Below are 20,285 nucleotides of genomic sequence, written 5' to 3'. Positions count from 1 at the left end.
TGGTGAAAAAAATTGCTCATCACTACTCAATATACATAATCTAAACAATACAGTATTGGTAGTGCCCAAATCTCTGCCTTGCATGAATGCATTACAAACTACACACCCAACAATTCTTACATTTTTTTCTTGTTCTTAGGCCATGGCAATGGGTATGATGACAGAGTACTACCACTACATATTTACCACTCTGGTAAGTCTTTGATAGTATCAAAATCTTTGATCTCATTATGAGTTGAAACACAATAACTTCAGTTTTGTAAACTTGTTATTTGTAGGTCTGAGGAATGCACTGTACATGTTGAGGGTAGAATAAAAATGATAAGCATCTAGTTAGATTCCGCTGACCTAATATGTAGCATTATGATGAAAGCAATTATTCAGTATCTAAGAAAGCAAAGATTATTTAGTAGGTAGATATTAGAAATATGAAGTAATGTTGATTAAGCCAGTGCCTCATGGCAAGTCCAAGGGATAAGTGAAAGTTATTATTTTTTATTCAATGATCTGAAACATAAATGATACAGATAGACAAAAAGCCATAATGTAAAACTGTATAGCTTTAATAAAAAGCTGCAGCTCCATGTGTACTCCTATTGCACTAGTCGGGTCAGGTCACTAAAGAGATAAGGCTTCACAAGCCAACGTGTTTTGTCTTTGTTAGTGACTTCCTCAGATAGACCTGGAGGAAGTTGATAACATCTAAAAAAACATGTTGGTTTATAAAGTCTTATCTCCTTACTAACTGGAACAAAAATTGGACCCCTCTATATGAGTTTTTATTATTTTTATATTGGGAAATCATCTCTTATGTAAGTTAAAGTGAATCGGGTAGATCATTCCTCAGTAGGAAAAAAAAGGTTTGGTAACATGCCACTGCTAAGTTATGCTAAACCTTATTCCAGTGAGTCCTCTATTTAGCCACTTTTCAGTAGTGTATTTTTATCCCCAGTGAAAATGCAAACTAGGTTAATGAAGAATAGTAATAGTAGTTTCTTACTTAAGTAGTGTGTAATACGTGTGTGCTTATTGTTTTTTTATCAAAATCCTTAAGTACCAAATCAAATAATTCCATTGACTTGAACTTTTGTTTATTTAAAAGAGAAAAAGCTACATGTGGGGAAAACTAGATCGATAGGAGTTTATTTTATTCAGGCCAATCTGCCAATGTAATTAATGCTATACCTATCTGTTTCAGTCAGCTTGAGGAAATTCTTTTAATTAGGAGTTATGCATCTTATTTGTAGGAATGCCCGAAGCTGGGGAAACAAAAGGGATTTGTAATAAATGAGTAAATCAGAAATCTCTTTTAACTCCCTTGGTCTGCAGTGACAGATATATTGCATGGCTGATTATTTAATACTGAGTTGCTTCAGGCAGTGTTCCTAGCTTGTACTGCATGTGGTTAGGATTCAGCAATACGAGGCCCTTGGGATTCTAATGAAATGGCCTATTAGGTTATACTAAAAGCATCAAAATGCTCCCAAGTCAACACTTAGTACTTTGTATCCGTGTTTGCCTCAGTAAAATACAATTGGTTGCCAAATGCAAGGTTCACTTCAATGAATCAACAACTTGTAGATGTCACATTCTATAGCAGCCAAGTGAAATGTGGGTCTCAACATAAAACTTTCATTAATGTTTTCTCTGGTTAATTTACAGCCTATCATGTCACAAAATATTTCAAGTTTAATATTCTAAACCCATTTAGTATAGAGAAATGCATCTGGTTTCCTTTCTGAACAATGCCCCGCACAGAGTGCAGAGTGCAAAAAAAAAGCCACAATCAGCCATCTTTTTTGCAATTAGCCCACTGCATGTAAGAGCGCAAAGACCTGCGGACTGTGCTTTTAATCAAAAATGGCCTGTGTTAAGCCATATATGATTATAAGAGGATGGGCGGGAGGTAAGTTGTAAGATGTAAAGGGGAATGGGCTAAAATAAATGGCTACATAATGTGATGGGTCTAATTAAATAGGAATTATAGATATCAAAGATATGATATGGTACTTGATATCAAATGTCCTTTTAGGTTATAATTATGTTAATTGTTGAATAAGAGATGTCATGAGGAAGTTCTGTTTTTTTCCCCAAACAAGCTAAATTAGTGAAGGAAAAAATAACTATAAAAACTTAATGCAGAAAGCAGTGGAAGTTGCATGATATAGAAACTAAATGAAACAACACAAATGATTCTGGCTACTATATCAAATTGACCCATTTGTGGTCCACAATTATAGATTATCAGTCATAACCTCCAAACATCTCAGGGCAATCTTGCATTTTCTTTCTGTACTTCATCCAAATTTTTTCATTTACTGCCCTTTTAAAATAAATAAGTCAATCATACATCTCTTTTTGCTCCCAGCTCTACAATGACAGATTTACTGCAAGGGTGATGGTTTAATGCAGCGTACCTTGAGGCAGTGTTCCTGGCTTGTACTGCATGTGGTTAGGATTCAGCGGTACGAGGCCCTGGGGATCCTAATGAATTGGCTTATTATGCTACACTGAAAGCATCTAAATGCTCCCAAGTCAACACTCAGTACTTTGTGTCAACATTTGGCTCAGTAACAGGCAACTTTTTGCCAAAAAGCAAGGTTGCGTACAGTTCACTGAATCAAACACTTGCAGATGGTATTCAATAAATGGTTGTGAAATGGCTGTTTTCTTTTAGTTTTTTTTTTTTGAAGTATGGCAAATCTCCACATACTATATTTTAAAATTGGTGGTAAATAATTTAAATGAATAAACACAAACAGTTGCCATGACCTCATTACAGTACATTTGCAGTCTTAGTGCAATGTCTAGGTAAGTGCTTTTAAGCAACAAAATGTCAGTGAAAAATCTCTAACTCTTTTATTCTAAACATGTTTACATTAATAAAATAGCAATTTTTCCCCATTAGATTATATCAAATTCTACAAGCAATGCGAAAGAACAGATGCAAATAGAAAAGGAAAAGAAGCTTTTATGATGAGCTGAAATTAATTTCAGTGCTATGTAGGTTAATACAACACTACATGGGTGTTGTGTATCATAAATGCCTCCACAGAGACATTTAGTTTGTATTAGATGGACATGTGCAAGATAATATGTGCAGCAAGCTACATTACAACAATGCTAGTCTATGGCTGTCTACATAAATTCATGGGGTGGCAACATTTCTATAGTTACTGTAAAGTCTTCTATGCATGTTGAGGTGGAGCTAATAATTTCTGTCAATACACCTGGCCTCCATATTGGAATGCAGAGATCTACTGCAATTTGAAAAGGTGCAGGTCAGGAAAGTGTGCAAAAAAAAGATTCCCTAATAAAAAGCTCAGTGACTCATCATGTCGCTGTCATAGGATTCTAGCTAGACAATATGTCCATTTGTTCCATTTCTGCCATGTTTGAACTGTAAGTGAAGTCATCATAATATGGAAATATTTAAATGCAGCAACAGTTCATATGTGAGCCAGCTATAAGCCAGGCCTGATCTCCCATCATCAGATCCCAATCTCAGTAATAGGCTTGTGGCTGAAGGCCACCAACAATGGAGAGCAAAGGCTGTTATAGCAGCAAAGGGTGGACCAAGATCACCCTTTGGTTCAGTACCCTAGGTTTTGAAACAAAATGTTGGGAAGGCAGGACCAGGTACTTCTCATTCTAGCATACAGTTGAATCAGTACCAGGTATCAGGTTCTGATACTTGCATACAGTGGGATTGTGGCTAGAAAGCTGCTGTGGCAGTTTCTGCACAAAGCAAACATTGTTAAAAATAATCAAATCAGAAGAAATAAAAGTATTAAATGAGAATTTGGAGGTAATGTACTAAATGGTTTGCTACTTGTCTAGCAACAAATTAGGTATCATTTACTGGTGAGCAAACATCCAATTGTTTGCTATGGGTTACTAGACTTGGGCAAACTTGAGACTTTTTATTATGTTACTTCATATTCAAATTGAGAAAAATTTGACCCTGTATTAGAATGAATGACAAATTATCAGCTGGGGAGAAAACAAAATAAAGAAAAAAAGATCAAGAAAAACCTACATTACTTTACTTTTATTTGTTTATGTTTAACCAATAATTGTGTAGACTAACACAGAATGCTTAAAAATAAACAATCATTACATAGAGTTTGCAAATGTTTAATTCTACTTCCATCTAAAGAAAGCCTCCATAAATAATGAATGTACACTATTATAAAAAATATGGATTCATACTTGTTGCGTTACATTAACCATTCCCCTGCAACACCACAAATGCTAGTTTCAAAATGGCACCATACAATTATTAAATTGACTAAAAATATGTGACAGAGTAGCTATGAAGGAGTTAATGGTTTCCTGTCCCTCATCCAGCCATAGGCTTCCTGAAACAGCAGATCTTTGTGTGATTAAACACAATAGCCAGACATCCATCTCAGCCAAAGGATGCATTAAGATTCGTCACTGTTCTGTACCCTTCCACTTTCTGTCTGGCAACCCTATATACAGTAGCTGGTTATCTGCCAGGCAAGACATGCATTGCTTGATTGCACCCTTGCTTTTATGGCCTTAAGTAATATCAAGTTTTCATTTCTTCTTTGTCATGCATTCAAATGTTGTTTAATGCCTGAACAGTACATATCTGCAAATATATCTGTATAGATTATGAATAAGACTAAAATAAAACTATTAATTATAAGTGTTATTTTTTATGACCTCTAGTCCATTTAAAGGGGACCTGTCACCCTAAGATATAATTCAAAATTATTTACTATTGTGTTTGTCAAACAACATAAACATTACTGACACCTGCCAAGCAGGCAGGCACCATATTGTGGAAACTGTAATTAAGACAAGCTTGTGTATGTGCCAGAATGGGGGACCTGATAAACATGCCCATGCAGTGGCTATGCAATTAGATGGTGAGGAGGGAGGGGGAAAGTGAGTGCTGAATGGAAAGCGAAAGTAATTTTCTGCCTAAGGCATAGAGGTAGGGCAGGCAATATATGATTGACAAGTGGGGTTTTTAAATGCCTTTTTAATGGGTATAAATGTGTTAATGAAAAAAAGGAATTTGGGTTTCATGTTTAATTTAAAAAGGACTTTTATTATACAGCTTTCTATGTCTGGGTGACAGATCTTCTTTAAGAAAACATACTAAGAAAGTTCACTAGTACTTAATGTTTCAAGTATGCAGCTGGCTGATTTTGTAAATAACCTACATTTTTCTCATGGTAAAAGGGCATATTTATTAATGCACGATCTGTCCGAATCTGAGTTTTTCTTACTGAGCGTATTTTCTGCGACAATTTCGTACCTTACGTGACAATTTCGCACCTTGCGTGACTTTTTAATACTTTGCGACAAAATTTGTGCAACAAAATCGTATTGTTGCACCGAGTATGAAAGTTTCTGATTCATTCAAGCTTGTATGTTTTTGCTTCCTCTGAAAAGTTATACCATCCACTTTACTATAGCCACTGAGGTGCAGGCAATACTGCCCCCAAATAATTTTATACAGTAATAATGTCTTAGCTCAATAGTTTTCCCATCAAAATAACAACATGCTCAAGAGGTAATTTACTCACAGAACCAGAATTTATGAAAAGTTAGCTGGTGGTGGCTAGAAATGGACGTATATATTGACTAAAAAAAAAATTCTTGACATTTTTTTGCAGACAACCAACCCACAAAATACTTTGAGAAAATGTTACTAAATCCACTCCAGGATTAAATAATAGATCTAACTTAAATTCAATTTTAAAGGCTACAACAATGCTTTGATCCAAGATGCTGTATTTTATAATATTCCAATATTCTCTACAGTCATAGACCAAATTGCTGCACACTTAGGAGCCCATTCATTAAACCACAATTTTTTTTTTTAGAAAAAAATCGTATTTTTCCTAATTTATAGAACTTTTCTTAATGTCCACGATAATTTTGTTAAAATTCCGCAACTTTTTCATGGTTTTCGTTAACTTCCAAGAAAAAGTCATATTTTTCGCAACAACTATGACCATTTCGGAATTCATTCAAGTTTGGTATAGTGACTATCTTTCGGCCAGGTTGGATCTGTAGAGTGCCACTGAGTCCTATGGAAGGCTTCCAAAATCATACATTGAAGGTTTCAAAGCCAGAATGGTTTTTGCGCTGTTTACAAATGTTCGGATTCAAAAATTTTGTGACTTTCGGAACGCAACCGTGACATTTTCGAATTTCAGAAATTATCGTGGTTACTCCGAATTTTTCAAATTGTCATTTTAACCACCCCAAATTTGTGGTTTAATCAATGGGCCCCTATGATTTGAATGTAAATAATTAGCCAGAAGGTAAAGTCTAAAATACATACTATCACTACCAGCCATGAGTAAATAAAATATTTGGACAGCTTCTGTTGTATATATCTACTTTAAAATAAACAGTGCACATTTTGACTAAAGTTCAAATAATTTTTCTTTTATAAGGACCTCTATGCTTTGGACCTGGAGCCATATCGCTATTCTGGAGTAAATCTGACTGGTTTCCGTATTCTAAATGTGGATAATCCTTATGTCAGCAGCATTGTAGACAAGTGGTCAATGGAACGACACCAAGCAACTCCTAAACCAGAGTCTGGACTTCTGGATGGAATAATGACGGTACGTTCTAAAGAAAAAGATAAAGAATATAAATTGACCAGATTGGTTTTATTGCAGCTTAATAAAATTTAGGCAATTTCTTAACTAATATTTCTCTTTGCCATTGGCTAGGGTTGAGCATGATATATTCTAAAATAAAATTTTCATCTTTTACCAACTTCACCCAGCCTCCATTCTTTCCTTCTTTTTCTTACTGGCTAGTTTCTTCTGCTTGTTACACTCATTGCAATCTTTTTCCTCTTTTCCAATCCTTGCTCATATTTTTACTGTTACTAGTGATAAACAAATCAGTCCTGTTTGGCTTTTCTGAAAAATTTGTGAAACTGTGAAAAAGTCTGCAAAACTGCGGAAAATTAGCGAAACACGAAAACTGACATGCGCATCACAAAAAAAATGCAGCACATCAAAAAATGTTGCATGCAGCATTTTTTTGCCACGTGCAACATTTTTTTAATGTGCGCAACAATTTTTTTTCAATGCAACATTCTTTATGTTTCGCTGATTTTTTGGGCGTTTCATGAATTTTTTCAGTTTTGTGATTATGTTTTTTTGGCAACAATTTTTTTTGCTGTGCATGACTTATTTTTGTTGTGCTGCAAATTTTTTCCCCGGCAAATTTTTGCAGCCATTTTGCGAATCTACGTCTGCCGAAAAATTTCACTCATCACTAGCTGTTACTGACAAAATGCAGATTGGAAAAAATTAATAGTGAACACTCTTTTTTATATATATTGCTCACTGGGTGCTCTCCTGCTATCCCAATGAAATAATTGTGGGGTCAACAGTGATTTTACTTTGTCGCAAAACTATAACACTTAAGAGGCAGGAAGAACATATAAAATAAAATATGATTAGACCTCAATTGTATATAGTTCTAGGTATCTAGATCTTTCTTGTGGAAAGCTTTCCATGATTTTTTCCAATGTTTGTCAGTACCAGGTGGGTATCAGTTCTTAAAATATTATTTATAAATAAAGTATATAATTAAAGACTGTATGCTTCCAAGGGCAATTAACTTTTGTTTTTTAATATTAGGGCAAAACATTTATCAGCCAATCTTTCATTCATTCAGTTGTTGAAAAACTATACCCCCAGAATAAATACTTAACCAACAGATACTTTATATTATGTTAAGTGGCCTATTAAAGAATCTCACCAAGCTGGAATATATATATCAGTAAATATTGCCCTTTTACATCCTTTTTCCTTGATCCACCATTTAGTGATGGGCTGTTTGCTCCCTCAGAGATCACACAACCAGAAATAATGACGCTCTTACTGTAACAGGAAGTAGTGTGGAAAAGACAGAACTCTGTCCATTAATTGGCTGATGTGGCCTAGCATGTACAGTATGTGTGCCTTGGCTTGTCTGTGTGCACTGTGAATACTATGATTCTAGGAGGCGGCCCTTAATTCTTAAAATGACAATATTCTATTTAGGAACTTGTTTATGCAATATATTTTTATAGAGACCTACATTGTTTGAGGGTATACATAGCTCAGAAAGGTAAAGGGTGGACTCATTTAGGTCAAGGATGGACAGATACAAGAACTAGCAAGGCAGGGTATAGATTTGTTGGTGAGAAATTCTTGTAAAGCAGGTTCATTGGCAAAACTAATTACAGAAAAATGATACAACATTTGCATCAGTGGAACAATAAAGGAGCCCAAAGTTGTGCATCAAAAAGAGACACATGGAAATTATAATACATATTGTAACAGCATTTTAATTATCAGTTAGACTCACGCAAGCCCAGTATTAATTTTAGCTCTGCTCAACTCATTTTTTTTAATTTAAATCACTTGTAACACTGTCCATGGTTCTAGCTGTACAACACACATTCAGTGTATTTGTTTTACCCATCTATCATTCTCTTCCTCAGCTTAATGAATATTTTATAGCCACATACTCTTATTTTCAGCTATGGATGGATTGAGAATAAGTAGTAGAGAGTAAACATACTATACCATACTATTATCTAATATTGTTTATTTTTCAAATAATATTGTTATACAGGTTATTGCTATAACACAATATTAATATCCAAATAATCAATGTGATATTTAGTGGAACAAAGCAATGTATTCATTACATGATTATATGGGTTTTCTTTTCTTTTGGGAGCTGTCACTCAGACATAGAGGAATATATAACATGCACATAGCACTTTCTGGTGTGGTGCATCAATTATATATGTAATAAATAATGTGTTTGGATCTCTATTACAGTTTTCGTGTCACTGCCCTAAACTGAGATTTTTATTTTCAGCCAGAATTTAATTTAATAATTGTGGGCTTTTCAAAGCTGTTTGACATGAAAAGTTTGCCAATATTGCATTGCCTACTACCTTCATCAATTGACACTTATCAAAAACAATCTGCTTACCTTTATTTTAATGAAAATATTTAAGGCCTGAATGCATTTCTAAGCATCCCTCCACAAGACAAGTGCACATATGCTGTGAGTTAAGTGGATTAACAGAATATAAGGCTATATTTTAGAGAGCTAACGAGAAATAAAATCCACCTACTTGACTTGTGAAAATAATTAGAAAAATGTCAAGACACATTTTCTTAGCAGCAAAACTGCAATATTTGGTTTGAAAATGATGCAACAAAGGGGCTGACTGGGTTGCACAAACTGAGTTTATCAAATGAAGTTTTCCCTAGGTGTTAAAACATTCCTATTCTTGTAAATGACACGTGCTTTACTGTTATAAAATAACATGAGAATACCACGTTATAATATCTATGTTAAGATAGGATCTTGTAAGAGGATCAAACATCAGACATATTGAAACCTATATTATTTTCTAATTTGACTCCTAATCCTGAAAATAATTATTTATTTAACTAATATTAACCAAAATCACCCCTTAGGGATATCAAACATTTAGCACTCATACCTGCTGAGGCAGTACTGTATGTACAAGCACTCATTCTTACATCTCAGTAATGACTTGCCAGTAAGTAGGTATGAATGTTGATATGCTGTCTCCAACATAGTGGGAACAAATTGCACCTCCAAGCATGCTATTCTCATTCAGGTGCAAATTATTGTATCTAATACCAACCTTTATCAAAGGCATACAGTTTTACCCCACACTAGTGGGTAAAAAAGGTAGAGGTGAAATGCATTATGGGTAAAAACGTAGGAATTAACAGTAGTCTTCAAAGTTTTTTAGACAGTCCCCCTTTCAGCTCTAACCCTTACCTGATTGCAAGGTTACAGTTATATAACAACATTGTCCAAATTAACCCAAATATCACCTTCAAGCACTACTGTCACATCCTTTAGTGAAGCTGTCATTTTGTTACTAACCAATGGCATGCTGGGACCTGTAATTCGTTGCAACAGCTACAGTATAAACACATTCTTTTCTAAACATTTTATGGCATCATGGACACGTCAGGCCCATTTACTAACCCTGGGCAAATTTGCAACTGGGCTGCAACCCTTGTTTTTTGTTTGAAAGAAGTCAGTAGTGTGTAGATAAATAGAAAATAAATATTAGATTGCTGGGAAATATTCTGTATGCCTTAGTTTGATTTTAAAAAAAATCTTCCCCTAAGCTTAAACTAGAAAGGAAGAAATAGGATATCAATGATTTTTGCTCTGATTTTTTACTTAGACTTTTAGATTCTGTTAGTTACACACCCACTTAGGTTTTACAATGAGGGAGGGTTCTCTTCTTCTTGGTTCTTTGATATTTAACTCTTAATCTTTATGCAACTCTATTTTGTATTATAATTGGAATGACCCCTGTTTTTTCTATTTGTTAACTGTTCTGTACACTGCTGTGTAGATAAGTAGTGCTATATAAATAAAAATATACATACATAATCTGTATGTTTCATATATATGCCCTTTAGGGGTAAAGTTCTTTATTAATATGTGTTAATAACAGAACTGTCACCACTGCTTTCTTTCAGCGTTGCTATTTTCGAATCCTGCAGTATATTTTCCTGTCTAGATAAATCTCATTCCTGATGCCATTCCCCTTTATTTTAGACAGATGCTGCTCTGACGTACGACGCAGTTCATATTGTGTCTGTTTGCTACCAGAGGGCCCCACAGATGACAGTCAACTCTTTACAATGCCACAGACACAAAGCCTGGAGATTTGGTAGCCGTTTCATGAACTTCATTAAAGAGGTAAGAAAGGTCCTGTAAGTCACCAACTATAGATGAAAAACTTGGGGCAGATTTAGAAGGTATTGAATTAGAGGGGAACCAAAATGATTCCTAGCAGTTTGATAGTTTCCCATTTGTTAATACTTTCCTGGCTCTCAGGAAAGTGTTTTGATGAATTGCCACATTTTTCCATTTGTCCCATTGGGTTACAACTACTTGTAGTTTAACATCAACCCTCATGTTTGTAAAAAATGATTCTTTAAGCTTAGTTCTCAATGTCATTTTTTTTTTTAACAAAAAGATATTGGTAAGTAAACCCTCTTATGCGTAAGCTACAATTATAACAATTAACAGTTAATTGCTGTTGTCATGCTTATTGGTAATTGCTAATTACCAAGCCCAACACTGCAAATGCTGTAGGATGCGCCAGAGATGATAACATCTCAACACTAAAGATGCAACTGTGCATGTTTTAATGCATTAGCTCTAATTGGGTCAGGTACCCTGCCACCTGGCAACCTCGATAGTGGGGACAAACATGGTGTTTTGTCACTTGTAAACAAGCTCAAGTCTTGTTTAGCTTGGCAGAGTTAGAAAGAACTTTCATTCTTTTATTTGTCTTTTTTTAATGGGCATATCATGAAGCAAATAAATATTCCTTTTACCCTTTATTTCACCCTGAACTACATAAATATATCCATTTGGTTGGCCATAGCTGGTGATGGGAGAAAAAATTTGCCAGCTATGGATTTGTGTCGAATTTCCGTGTTTCGCCATTGACGTTTTTTTTGCGAAATAGCCGAAAAGATTTGCTGCGCATCAAAAAGAATTGTCTCTCACATCAAAAGAATTGTTGTGCACGACAATTTGTTTTTGACGTCCTACATTTTTGACGGGTTTTTTTTTGTGTATTTTTCACCGTTTTGCAAATCTTTCGAAAGGTTTGAGGATTTTCCAGTGAAGCGAAACGGGGCATATTCGCTCATCACTAGCCATAGCCTTTCTTGTGACTGATTAGAAACAATTTCATTGCAAGCCATGTGGCTCTATAGAAATACAGCAAGCACCTGCAACTGACTACTAATTTGCCTTACAGAATGTGTTTTTTATAAGCCTATATTTTTAAATGGATGATTGGCAACCCCCAGTTAATTAAACAATAAGTCCAGCATGCTTTGGTCTGAGGAAGCTAAAAGGGAAAAATTTAGAAACACATTCAGATAAGTACATACAAAGAATAATAAACACCATTGTGAAATTTTTAAGGATATTCTTTGGATGAGTTCCTTGATTATATAGAAGCACGGGGCTGCAGGTCGAGGATTGTTATGAAATACTTAGAGGTGACTTACATTAGCATTACGAATTTAGTATGAGGAATTTAATCCTTTATAATACACAATAATCATGTATATCCTTTTTCTTTTATATTATATCCTTATAAATGGTGCTTAGTGATGTAATTAATTATATCCGTGCTTAGTGTGTATTATAATACATAAAAAATAAAATATAAGAGTATCCAAAATTACCTTGGAGAACTTATTAACCTCTGTGCTTTTATATTGTCATAATATCCTCATATTTTACAACAGGAGGTACATTATTCACTTTATAAATGGTAGATATGGTTGTCATCAGTTAAAATCAGTGTTTAGTTACGTAATTTGTATCACAGGACTCATTGCAATTTGTGTATTATGCGAAATGGTGTACTCCCTAATGTAAAATAAGAGGAAATTAGATGTTACTTTTAAGTTCCACCAAGACCTTTAAAAAAACACTGAGTAGAGATGTCAGTCTCTCATGAGGTGATTTCTGTGGCATGGCCTCATTAACATTATGACCCAGTGACACCACACTACACTATAATATCCACCCCTGCTCCTTACTCTTTTTCTTCTTAGAGTCCAGATAGGTTGACAGCTCTGGTAATGAAACTTCCAGAGAATAAGGAATGGGTAATCATATTCCAAGATTTGTTCAGGACAGCCATGATATTTTATAAACATCATCACTGAATTCTGAGTTAATATCAATATAGTCTTTTTCATTTTATTAGGGTCTACATTATAAATGTGAATTTACTGTATGTTAAAATAGCTAAATGCAATCTTTGAATTTTCCCATTCTGCTCTCCTCCTTAGACATGGTACCAGACAGTTCTTTCACTTTCATAAACAGTTCCCAGCATCTTTCCACCCCCCATCCTGCTTCCCACAAGCTTTTGTGCTCACAGTGTCCTTCTTAAATTTCCAATGAACCTTCAATAACATATACTTTACTATCTTGCACAACTCTCAGTATCTTAAATATACCTTAGGGTTGTGGCACACGGGGAGATTAGTCACCCGCTACAAGGAGGAAACTTCAGCAATTTCGGGGAAATCGTGGAGCCGTGTATGCCATCCCACCGGCGATTTACATACTCGCCGGTGGGATGGTATTTCGGGGAGATTAGTTGCCCGCTACAAGGGAGATTTGTCGTGAGCGACTAATCTCCCTGTGTGCCACAGCCCTAAAAATTACAGACAGCTACTAGTACCTTGAACACATTCAACAAGTCTTCTGTCAGCAGAGGAGCACTGACAGAAGGTCCATCTTAGGCTTATATAAGCAACCTTCTTTTGTCACTAAGATTACTTATATCTCCCATCAACTTGAACACATTTAATTGTGTCAACACTGCTATCACCACTGACATGGGACTGGAAGCACTCATAGCATTGCCATTAGCAGCATTGATTTGCACTGATATGGTGTGTTGTCAGGTTAGCATTAGGAGAAGCACTGAAAGAAAGGCTAAAAGCGGTGCTTCTGTGAGCAGTGCTGTCATGCAATAACATGGTTGCATTGTCATTACTTTTCCAAGCCAGGCCAGACTTAGGCTGTGTTAAGCTTATATCTTTCTCAGTGGGGATAAGACACAGAGTTAAGTTCAACAATGGTGCTAAACAGCTGTTGCCCGGTGTGTAACTTAAATAAAACACTGGACACCGTGCTGGAGGAGAATTTAAGGCCACATCTCTATTAATGAATAAATATAATCATAACTTTACACATTACGTTAACTGCTAAACATGTAATCAAGTACAAAGGATAAACATAAACTGCTGTGAAAGGTGGCAAGCTATGGGTGTGGGCCATCTGGTCCTGAGACAAACGTTAAGCTGCAAGTGGATAAGTATCCGCTCCATAAGTACTTTTAGGACTGGGACCAATAAGATGTCTGGTGATTGTTGCACAGAAATCTCACCTTTTTGTTCCTGATGCTTCCTCCCCAAAAGGTCACTGACATTAAAATAGGAAATAGCTCTAAAATCGTCAAACTCCAAATCAACTCAAATAGACTTTGACCATTCTGTAGGCCACTTGGGCCATGAAGATCGCACTGGTCACACCACAACAACAAAATGGTGGGCCAATAACTTGAGTTCTTTTAAAGTTGTTTTCATATATGTTTTGCCCTGTGCACTAAAAAGAATGTCTTCCAATTTGTCAAGGGTCAGCCTAAAAACCATCCTGAAAATTGATTTTGATTTCCAGGAAGGTTATAACTCTTGTGGCCCCTTGGTTCTGTCCTCTGCAAATTCATGCATGACAAAATAACTATAACAAAAAATGGCATCTGTCTGAATTTGCGAGACCTAAGTAGCATCTAAGTAACAAAGCAGTTGAGTCTTCTATTGTCTGCTGGCACACTACCCATTGTAAAAAGGAGATGAAAACCTCAAAATAGTAACATGATACAGAACACCCAATAGGAAGGAATATGTTGACCAGATATCTACCTTCAAAGTAGCCCAATAGATGGAATAATTCAGTGTGAGCAGGGAGGAGCCTGAAAGCAGATCCATTGTCTGATTTGGCTATTAAAAGGGACCTGTCACCATAAGAAATAATACCAAACCTATTTTCTGTTGTGCTAGTCAAGCAAAATAAACCATGTTGTTTATATAAATCTTGTTTCCTTCAGTCTTGGAATTCACAGCCAGCAGACAGACACTATTTTGTGGAAACTGTTATAAGGCAGGTGTATTTATATAATTATTAATATTGCTATAAACTTTGCATTCTGGAATTAATATACTCCCTTTTTAAAAATGTAATAGCCAGTATGACTATATATATATATATATATATATATATATCTACCAAGTTAAAATTTAAAAAGGGAAAGGATATACACTAGGGAAAACTAAACTTTTCTCTTTTCAAGTAAGGTAATTCTAAATTCTTTGTGCCTACTGCTAGTCAGTTTGTCAGCGGCTTATAAGCAAACAGTTCTCTAATAATTCTTGTAGTGCATCCTGCTTTTCTCAGTGTGATTCCTTGCTCGCAGATACACTAAAAAGGACTGCAGTCTTATTTCATTGTGTTGTTGATGGGAATTGCATCCTTGTACCCCCTGATGGTTGCCCTGTGGGCATGCAGCAAAACCTACTTTACTTGATCAATTGGATTTGTCAATCATGCAAGTACAGTATTTATTTAACAAAAACCAGTGCATGTTGTTACTGTTATTCCAGGGTCTGTTGGGATTTTATATTTGGAAGTCAAGACAAGGGAAAAAAAATCGTTTTGGAAAAAATGGTCATTGTTTCAAATTATAGCGAAAAATCTTTTTTTTTTTTTAAATAAAATGATATTTCTTTGCTCATAAACAGTTTCTGGCTTGAAGTAAAAAAAAACTGATACAGCAATAGTGTCCTCTAGGGGCGGTCACACAAATACGACAAGTTTTTAAATAAAAATGTTTGTTTCTTTACATGCAGAGGGAAAACAATTTTGATAACACAATATGCTCTACAAAAATATAGTTAAGCATAATATGTATACCCAGAGCTGAAACAAAGGGTAAACACAAAGCTCAGTATGACATGTTTAACAATGGAGTGACTCATAACCTTGTCTCTTGTGACAAGAGAACAACATGTTTTTACAACATATTTTTCCTGTGCTAACAAGTTAATACTATCCTTTAATAAAGGACCTGCACTGGTGTGTGTGTGTGTGTGTATACATTTTGCAAAAAGGTTTAACTATGCTGGGAAATGTATTGCACTCTATTCTAGACAATTTACTTAAATGCACAAGATACAACATTATAAGAATTATGCAACTATGCTAAAATAGTTAGGGGGAGGTGGGGGTAATGACAGTAATGAGAGCAAAGTAATGTCAAGAATAATTTTAATTATCAAAAACAGGGCACCTTACAGAGGTTTGGAGTACCTCTTGGGTTCTCAGTATTTACGAATGACTTGGGACAGAGGGTTCTGATAGTGAGACCTTATAATCAAAAAAGATAAAAGGAACAAAACAGGCAGAAATAGTTAGTTGTGTCATTAAGGAAAATGTAGGACTGCCTGACTAATTAAATAAAGCTTTACATAAAAGGAATTCAATGAAGAAACTGTATTGACTAAGAATGCAAAACAGCAGTTGAGTAAACAAATAAGCATAAAATATCTATGTGCTTTCTTCTCCTGTTGTATCTCTTTACCTCTACTTCTTCTTGTCCTTTATGCCTTTGATCTGACCCTGTTTCAGTATCTAACCTCTATGTATTTTAAAACAAACAGCAAATATTATCAAGTACTTAGACTTGTGACTTAGCAAGAATTTTTATTGCTGTGACATTTTCAAGGTTAACTAGAGCAATTAAATATCTTAGAACCAATGACAATTGCATTCCAGAATAAAATATGACAATGGCACTTCCTTTGGATCATGGGAAAGAAAATGAATTTAGAGAGGAAGCTGGATCCTGAGCATTTAGCACTTGATACCCATTTGCAAAGCGAAGGTATAAAGAGACAATGCCAAATATTGTAAATCAAAGGTTGGGGGAGGGGATTACTTGCCTTAGTAAAGCTTAAATATAAATCTAAAGCAATATTCTCAAATAAACTTTGGGCTTACCTTTGAATGATTTCCTTTATGGACAGACCATATAGGTGTTGGATAGCCTGAGATTGTGAATTGTATTATGATTATATTGGTCTGAAAAATCAAACAAACCAGCAGCCCAATTTGAAGCCTCTGTATAAATAAAACCCTGCTTTCCCCCATAACAGGCTGCTATCTTTATAGTTAAAGAGCAGATCATTGTACAGAGGCTTCTCAGTGGACAGCAGGTTTGTTTGACTTTGCTCTTTGGGATCAGGAAGCAGAATGGGACTTTAGTTTCATTTGCAAATGGCCTATTAAGAGCACAAACCACCAGCATACCATAATCCATGGATATTCCTAATTAAAATAATAGGCAAAAAGTAAGTTCAGCACAAACTTACAGAATTCATAATTAACAATTTAGGCCAATCTTTTTATATATTAGCAACAGTTGCACTATTTGGCATTAACTTCTATCATATCGAACTATTCCAAATGTTATCTTTTACTATATATATGTGGATAATCATTAAAATGCTCTCTCCAGCAACTGCATAGCCATTATTAATCACCCCATGCTGCCTAACACCTAGTAAAACACATTGTCCTCCTTTTGAATGGCTCTAATTTCCAACATACAGTATTTCTTATCAACCGTTTTAAACCTACTAATTGGCCAGGCAGTAGCAGAGGCCTTTAACTAATTCCATTTAGCTGCAAGTCATTTCACAGTCAATTAAAATACAGGAAAAAGAATCCCTAAATTACATTTTCTCCACCCCAAAATAGTCTTGAGTGAACTTGTCTCTAATATTTGCAAGTTGTCTTTAAAAGCAATTTTTATTTTTTATGTTCATCTACCTCACACAGTTATACTTCATATAACAGACTCCATGCCAGGAAAATGTCAAAGAAAAGGAGAAAAAAGAAGGAGCGTAAATAATTTGTAAGACTTTATTCTTTGCAAATGCCTGGGAGCTTTTAGCTTCTCAGTACTTACTGCATCAGACTGCATATTGCAAGGCAGCTCATCTGTGTTATCTCTGTCATACATAAAGAATGAAGAGGCGCCTGTACCTAAAGCAATGTGCGTCAAAATTGTACACAGAAATAGCAACTGAATGCGTCAAAAAACTATGTGGTTTATGTATTTATGTACATTTGAAATTGAATGTGTAACTTTTATTGGGAAGTCAGAATGTAGATGCTTTGACACCTTCCTCAATTTGCAAAAACAAGATCAAGGTATCAAGGTGTATGTATGCCTCTGTGAATAGAATCTGAATGAATGCAATTCTACATCCATTTTTGTACTTTGCTCTGCACCTTGTGATCACAAATGAGCCTGAATATTTTTGACATTCACAAAATGTATTTGTTCTTGTGACAGCTTCACTTTATTTTTCAGTACAGCTCTGTAAAATACTTTTGTCCTTTATAAATACATAATATGTTTGTTACCTCTGCATTGAAAACTGTTGTGAATGTTATTGCTTGGCACAATATTAAGAATTACAATTTTTTAAATTAATCCACAGTTACAGTTATGGATATACCTGAATTCTTGTTAAGCATAAAATATTTTATACTTTTTAAGTGGTGCTTCTTTCTCCAGGAGTAATGCTGGCCAGAAATATTAGGGCCATTATTAATGCAGCTGCAAGTGTGGTTGTGCTAAAGTGGATGCCAATGTTGCTCTTACTGACAACATTCATTAAAGCAACTGTTCAGTGTAAAAATAAAACTGAGTAAATAGATAGGCTATGCAAAATAAAAAATGTTTTCAATATAGATAGCCAAAAATTAAATGGGTCTCTAATGTCATAGCCAGAACACAACTTTTTCCATCTAATGTGTTATATAATTAAATTTTTTTCATTTTGCATAGCTATATTTTTACATAGTTTCTTAAAAGGTACCTGGGTCCAAACATGCTTCTTGCACCTCTGTATTATTGTGCTAAGCGTTATTGTGTCCATCCTGCCTCTTCTACTGGATCATTAGCAAGTGTGTCTTTTGCTACTGAGAAGCCATGAAGTTACTGCCACCACGAACATGCTAAGCAATTCAAGGGTTCCAAGCATGGGCCCAGTCACACAATTCCAGGGAGAAGGCTGCATTGTAGGTAAAAAATAGAGATTTGCACTTTTCGCACTGCATTCATAATTTACCTTTTCTGGTCTTTCCGATTGTTATGCTTTCCATTCTCTTGTTTTTTTTTTTAAAAAAAAAGGTTTTAAACCATATAAAAATGCTAATTGCGTAAGAAGAAAAGCACCAGATTGTGTGCACTGTAATTTTTTTTTAAATATATCTCTATTTAGAGAACATTCGACATTAGTCTAGAAAAAAACATGTTGCTGGAATTTTGCAATATGTTTCAAAAAGTAGTGACAACCAGTTACACTATATGAATTTATTATTAACTAGAACTATATTATAGGGTATTGATTACATTTTCTCATAGAAGACATAAAGCCACTAGTGAATGATGGGAAAAATCTGCTTTTACGTGTAACATAATGCTATTATAATGATGAAATACAGGGAAAAACAAAGGCTTAGGAGGTGCAAGAGTAATTCTTTGAAAAGTTGAACCTGTCTACTTTACTTTTGTTTTATGAAAACAGATGTGTGCTTTTGGGGTATAGGTGTGGTTTTAGCTAGCTCCCAATTTCAGTATAATTTTGTAAGATCATATTCCTGAATGTCTGAAGATTTGGCTGTGGAACCCAGTAACTTCATTTTTTACCACTGTACTGAAATTGTAATTAGTAGAATGTCTAGCCTTTTTCATATCATCAAGCCTGTCAAGTGGTCTTTGGAAATCACTAACCTTTTCAAACAAAAGAAAGGGGAAATGAATCATAAAGCGGCAACCTTTTTAGAGAGATGTAGCCTAAACATTTCTGTAAATCAGCAAAACACAGATTTTTTTTTGGAAATGTTTCACTTGGTAAAGCCAATTTTTCAGGGAACAAATCACATCGGATTTGTTCATCTGTAGTTACTGGTTGCATGGTGCACTTTCCAGTTGCATCATTAATCAGCTGACACTTTCAATAAGAGTGAAATCAATATCATTATTCCGGCTACCACAAAATTAAATCTGGGTTTCTGTGAGTCATCTCTGCTGAAAAGGCAACTGGATGACTTAAAACATCAGGAAAAGATTGCTTGATATACAAGTATGCTTTAAAATGGAAAAAAATCAAGTAGCATAAAGCATTATAACCGATGGCAATAAACTTGCAAAAGGTCACCAAAATTATTTTGCGCCTCAACAATTTTTCTTCTTTTTTTCCTCTCTTGAGAGAACACGGTTTGACTCATTTTTTCCTTAGAAAATACTCTCAGATAATATTGAATTGGGCAGAAAACACAGGGAGAAAGGTTAAGCTTTCATCTTATATGAGAAAGCCAGAGCAGGGGCATTATTTTTTTTGTCACAAAAATAATTGACCACTTAGTGGATGAGAGGATGGTCCCTGAAGTTGTGTTGCATTCAAACAGTGTTAAAACAAAACAACAAACAAAATTCATCTGTATATACATAACAGACACTTTCTTCAATTTCAAGTTTTTTGAAACATGGGGGTGGCTTATTTTAGAATCAAAAACTCAAATCATAAAAATAA

General features: G+C 35.0%; 1 protein-coding gene across 1 annotated transcript in view; it reads left to right on the top strand.

The window, feature by feature from the left end:
• The window catches only part of grik3 (glutamate receptor, ionotropic, kainate 3), a 254,320-nt gene that overhangs the window by 138,594 nt on the left and 95,441 nt on the right, over positions 1 to 20,285 (top strand). The window contains exons 5-7 of the mRNA XM_031896913.1: positions 140 to 193; positions 6,444 to 6,617; positions 10,630 to 10,773. Of these exons, the coding sequence (XP_031752773.1) occupies positions 140 to 193; positions 6,444 to 6,617; positions 10,630 to 10,773 (372 nt within the window). The remainder of the gene's footprint in view (positions 1 to 139; positions 194 to 6,443; positions 6,618 to 10,629; positions 10,774 to 20,285) is intronic.

Source organism: Xenopus tropicalis, chromosome 2 (assembly GCF_000004195.4).
Source record: "Xenopus tropicalis strain Nigerian chromosome 2, UCB_Xtro_10.0, whole genome shotgun sequence".
In the NCBI taxonomy this organism is placed as follows: domain Eukaryota; kingdom Metazoa; phylum Chordata; class Amphibia; order Anura; family Pipidae; genus Xenopus; species Xenopus tropicalis.
The sequence above is the reverse complement of the archived record's forward strand: the minus strand, read 5'-3'. Positions and strand labels throughout refer to the sequence as shown.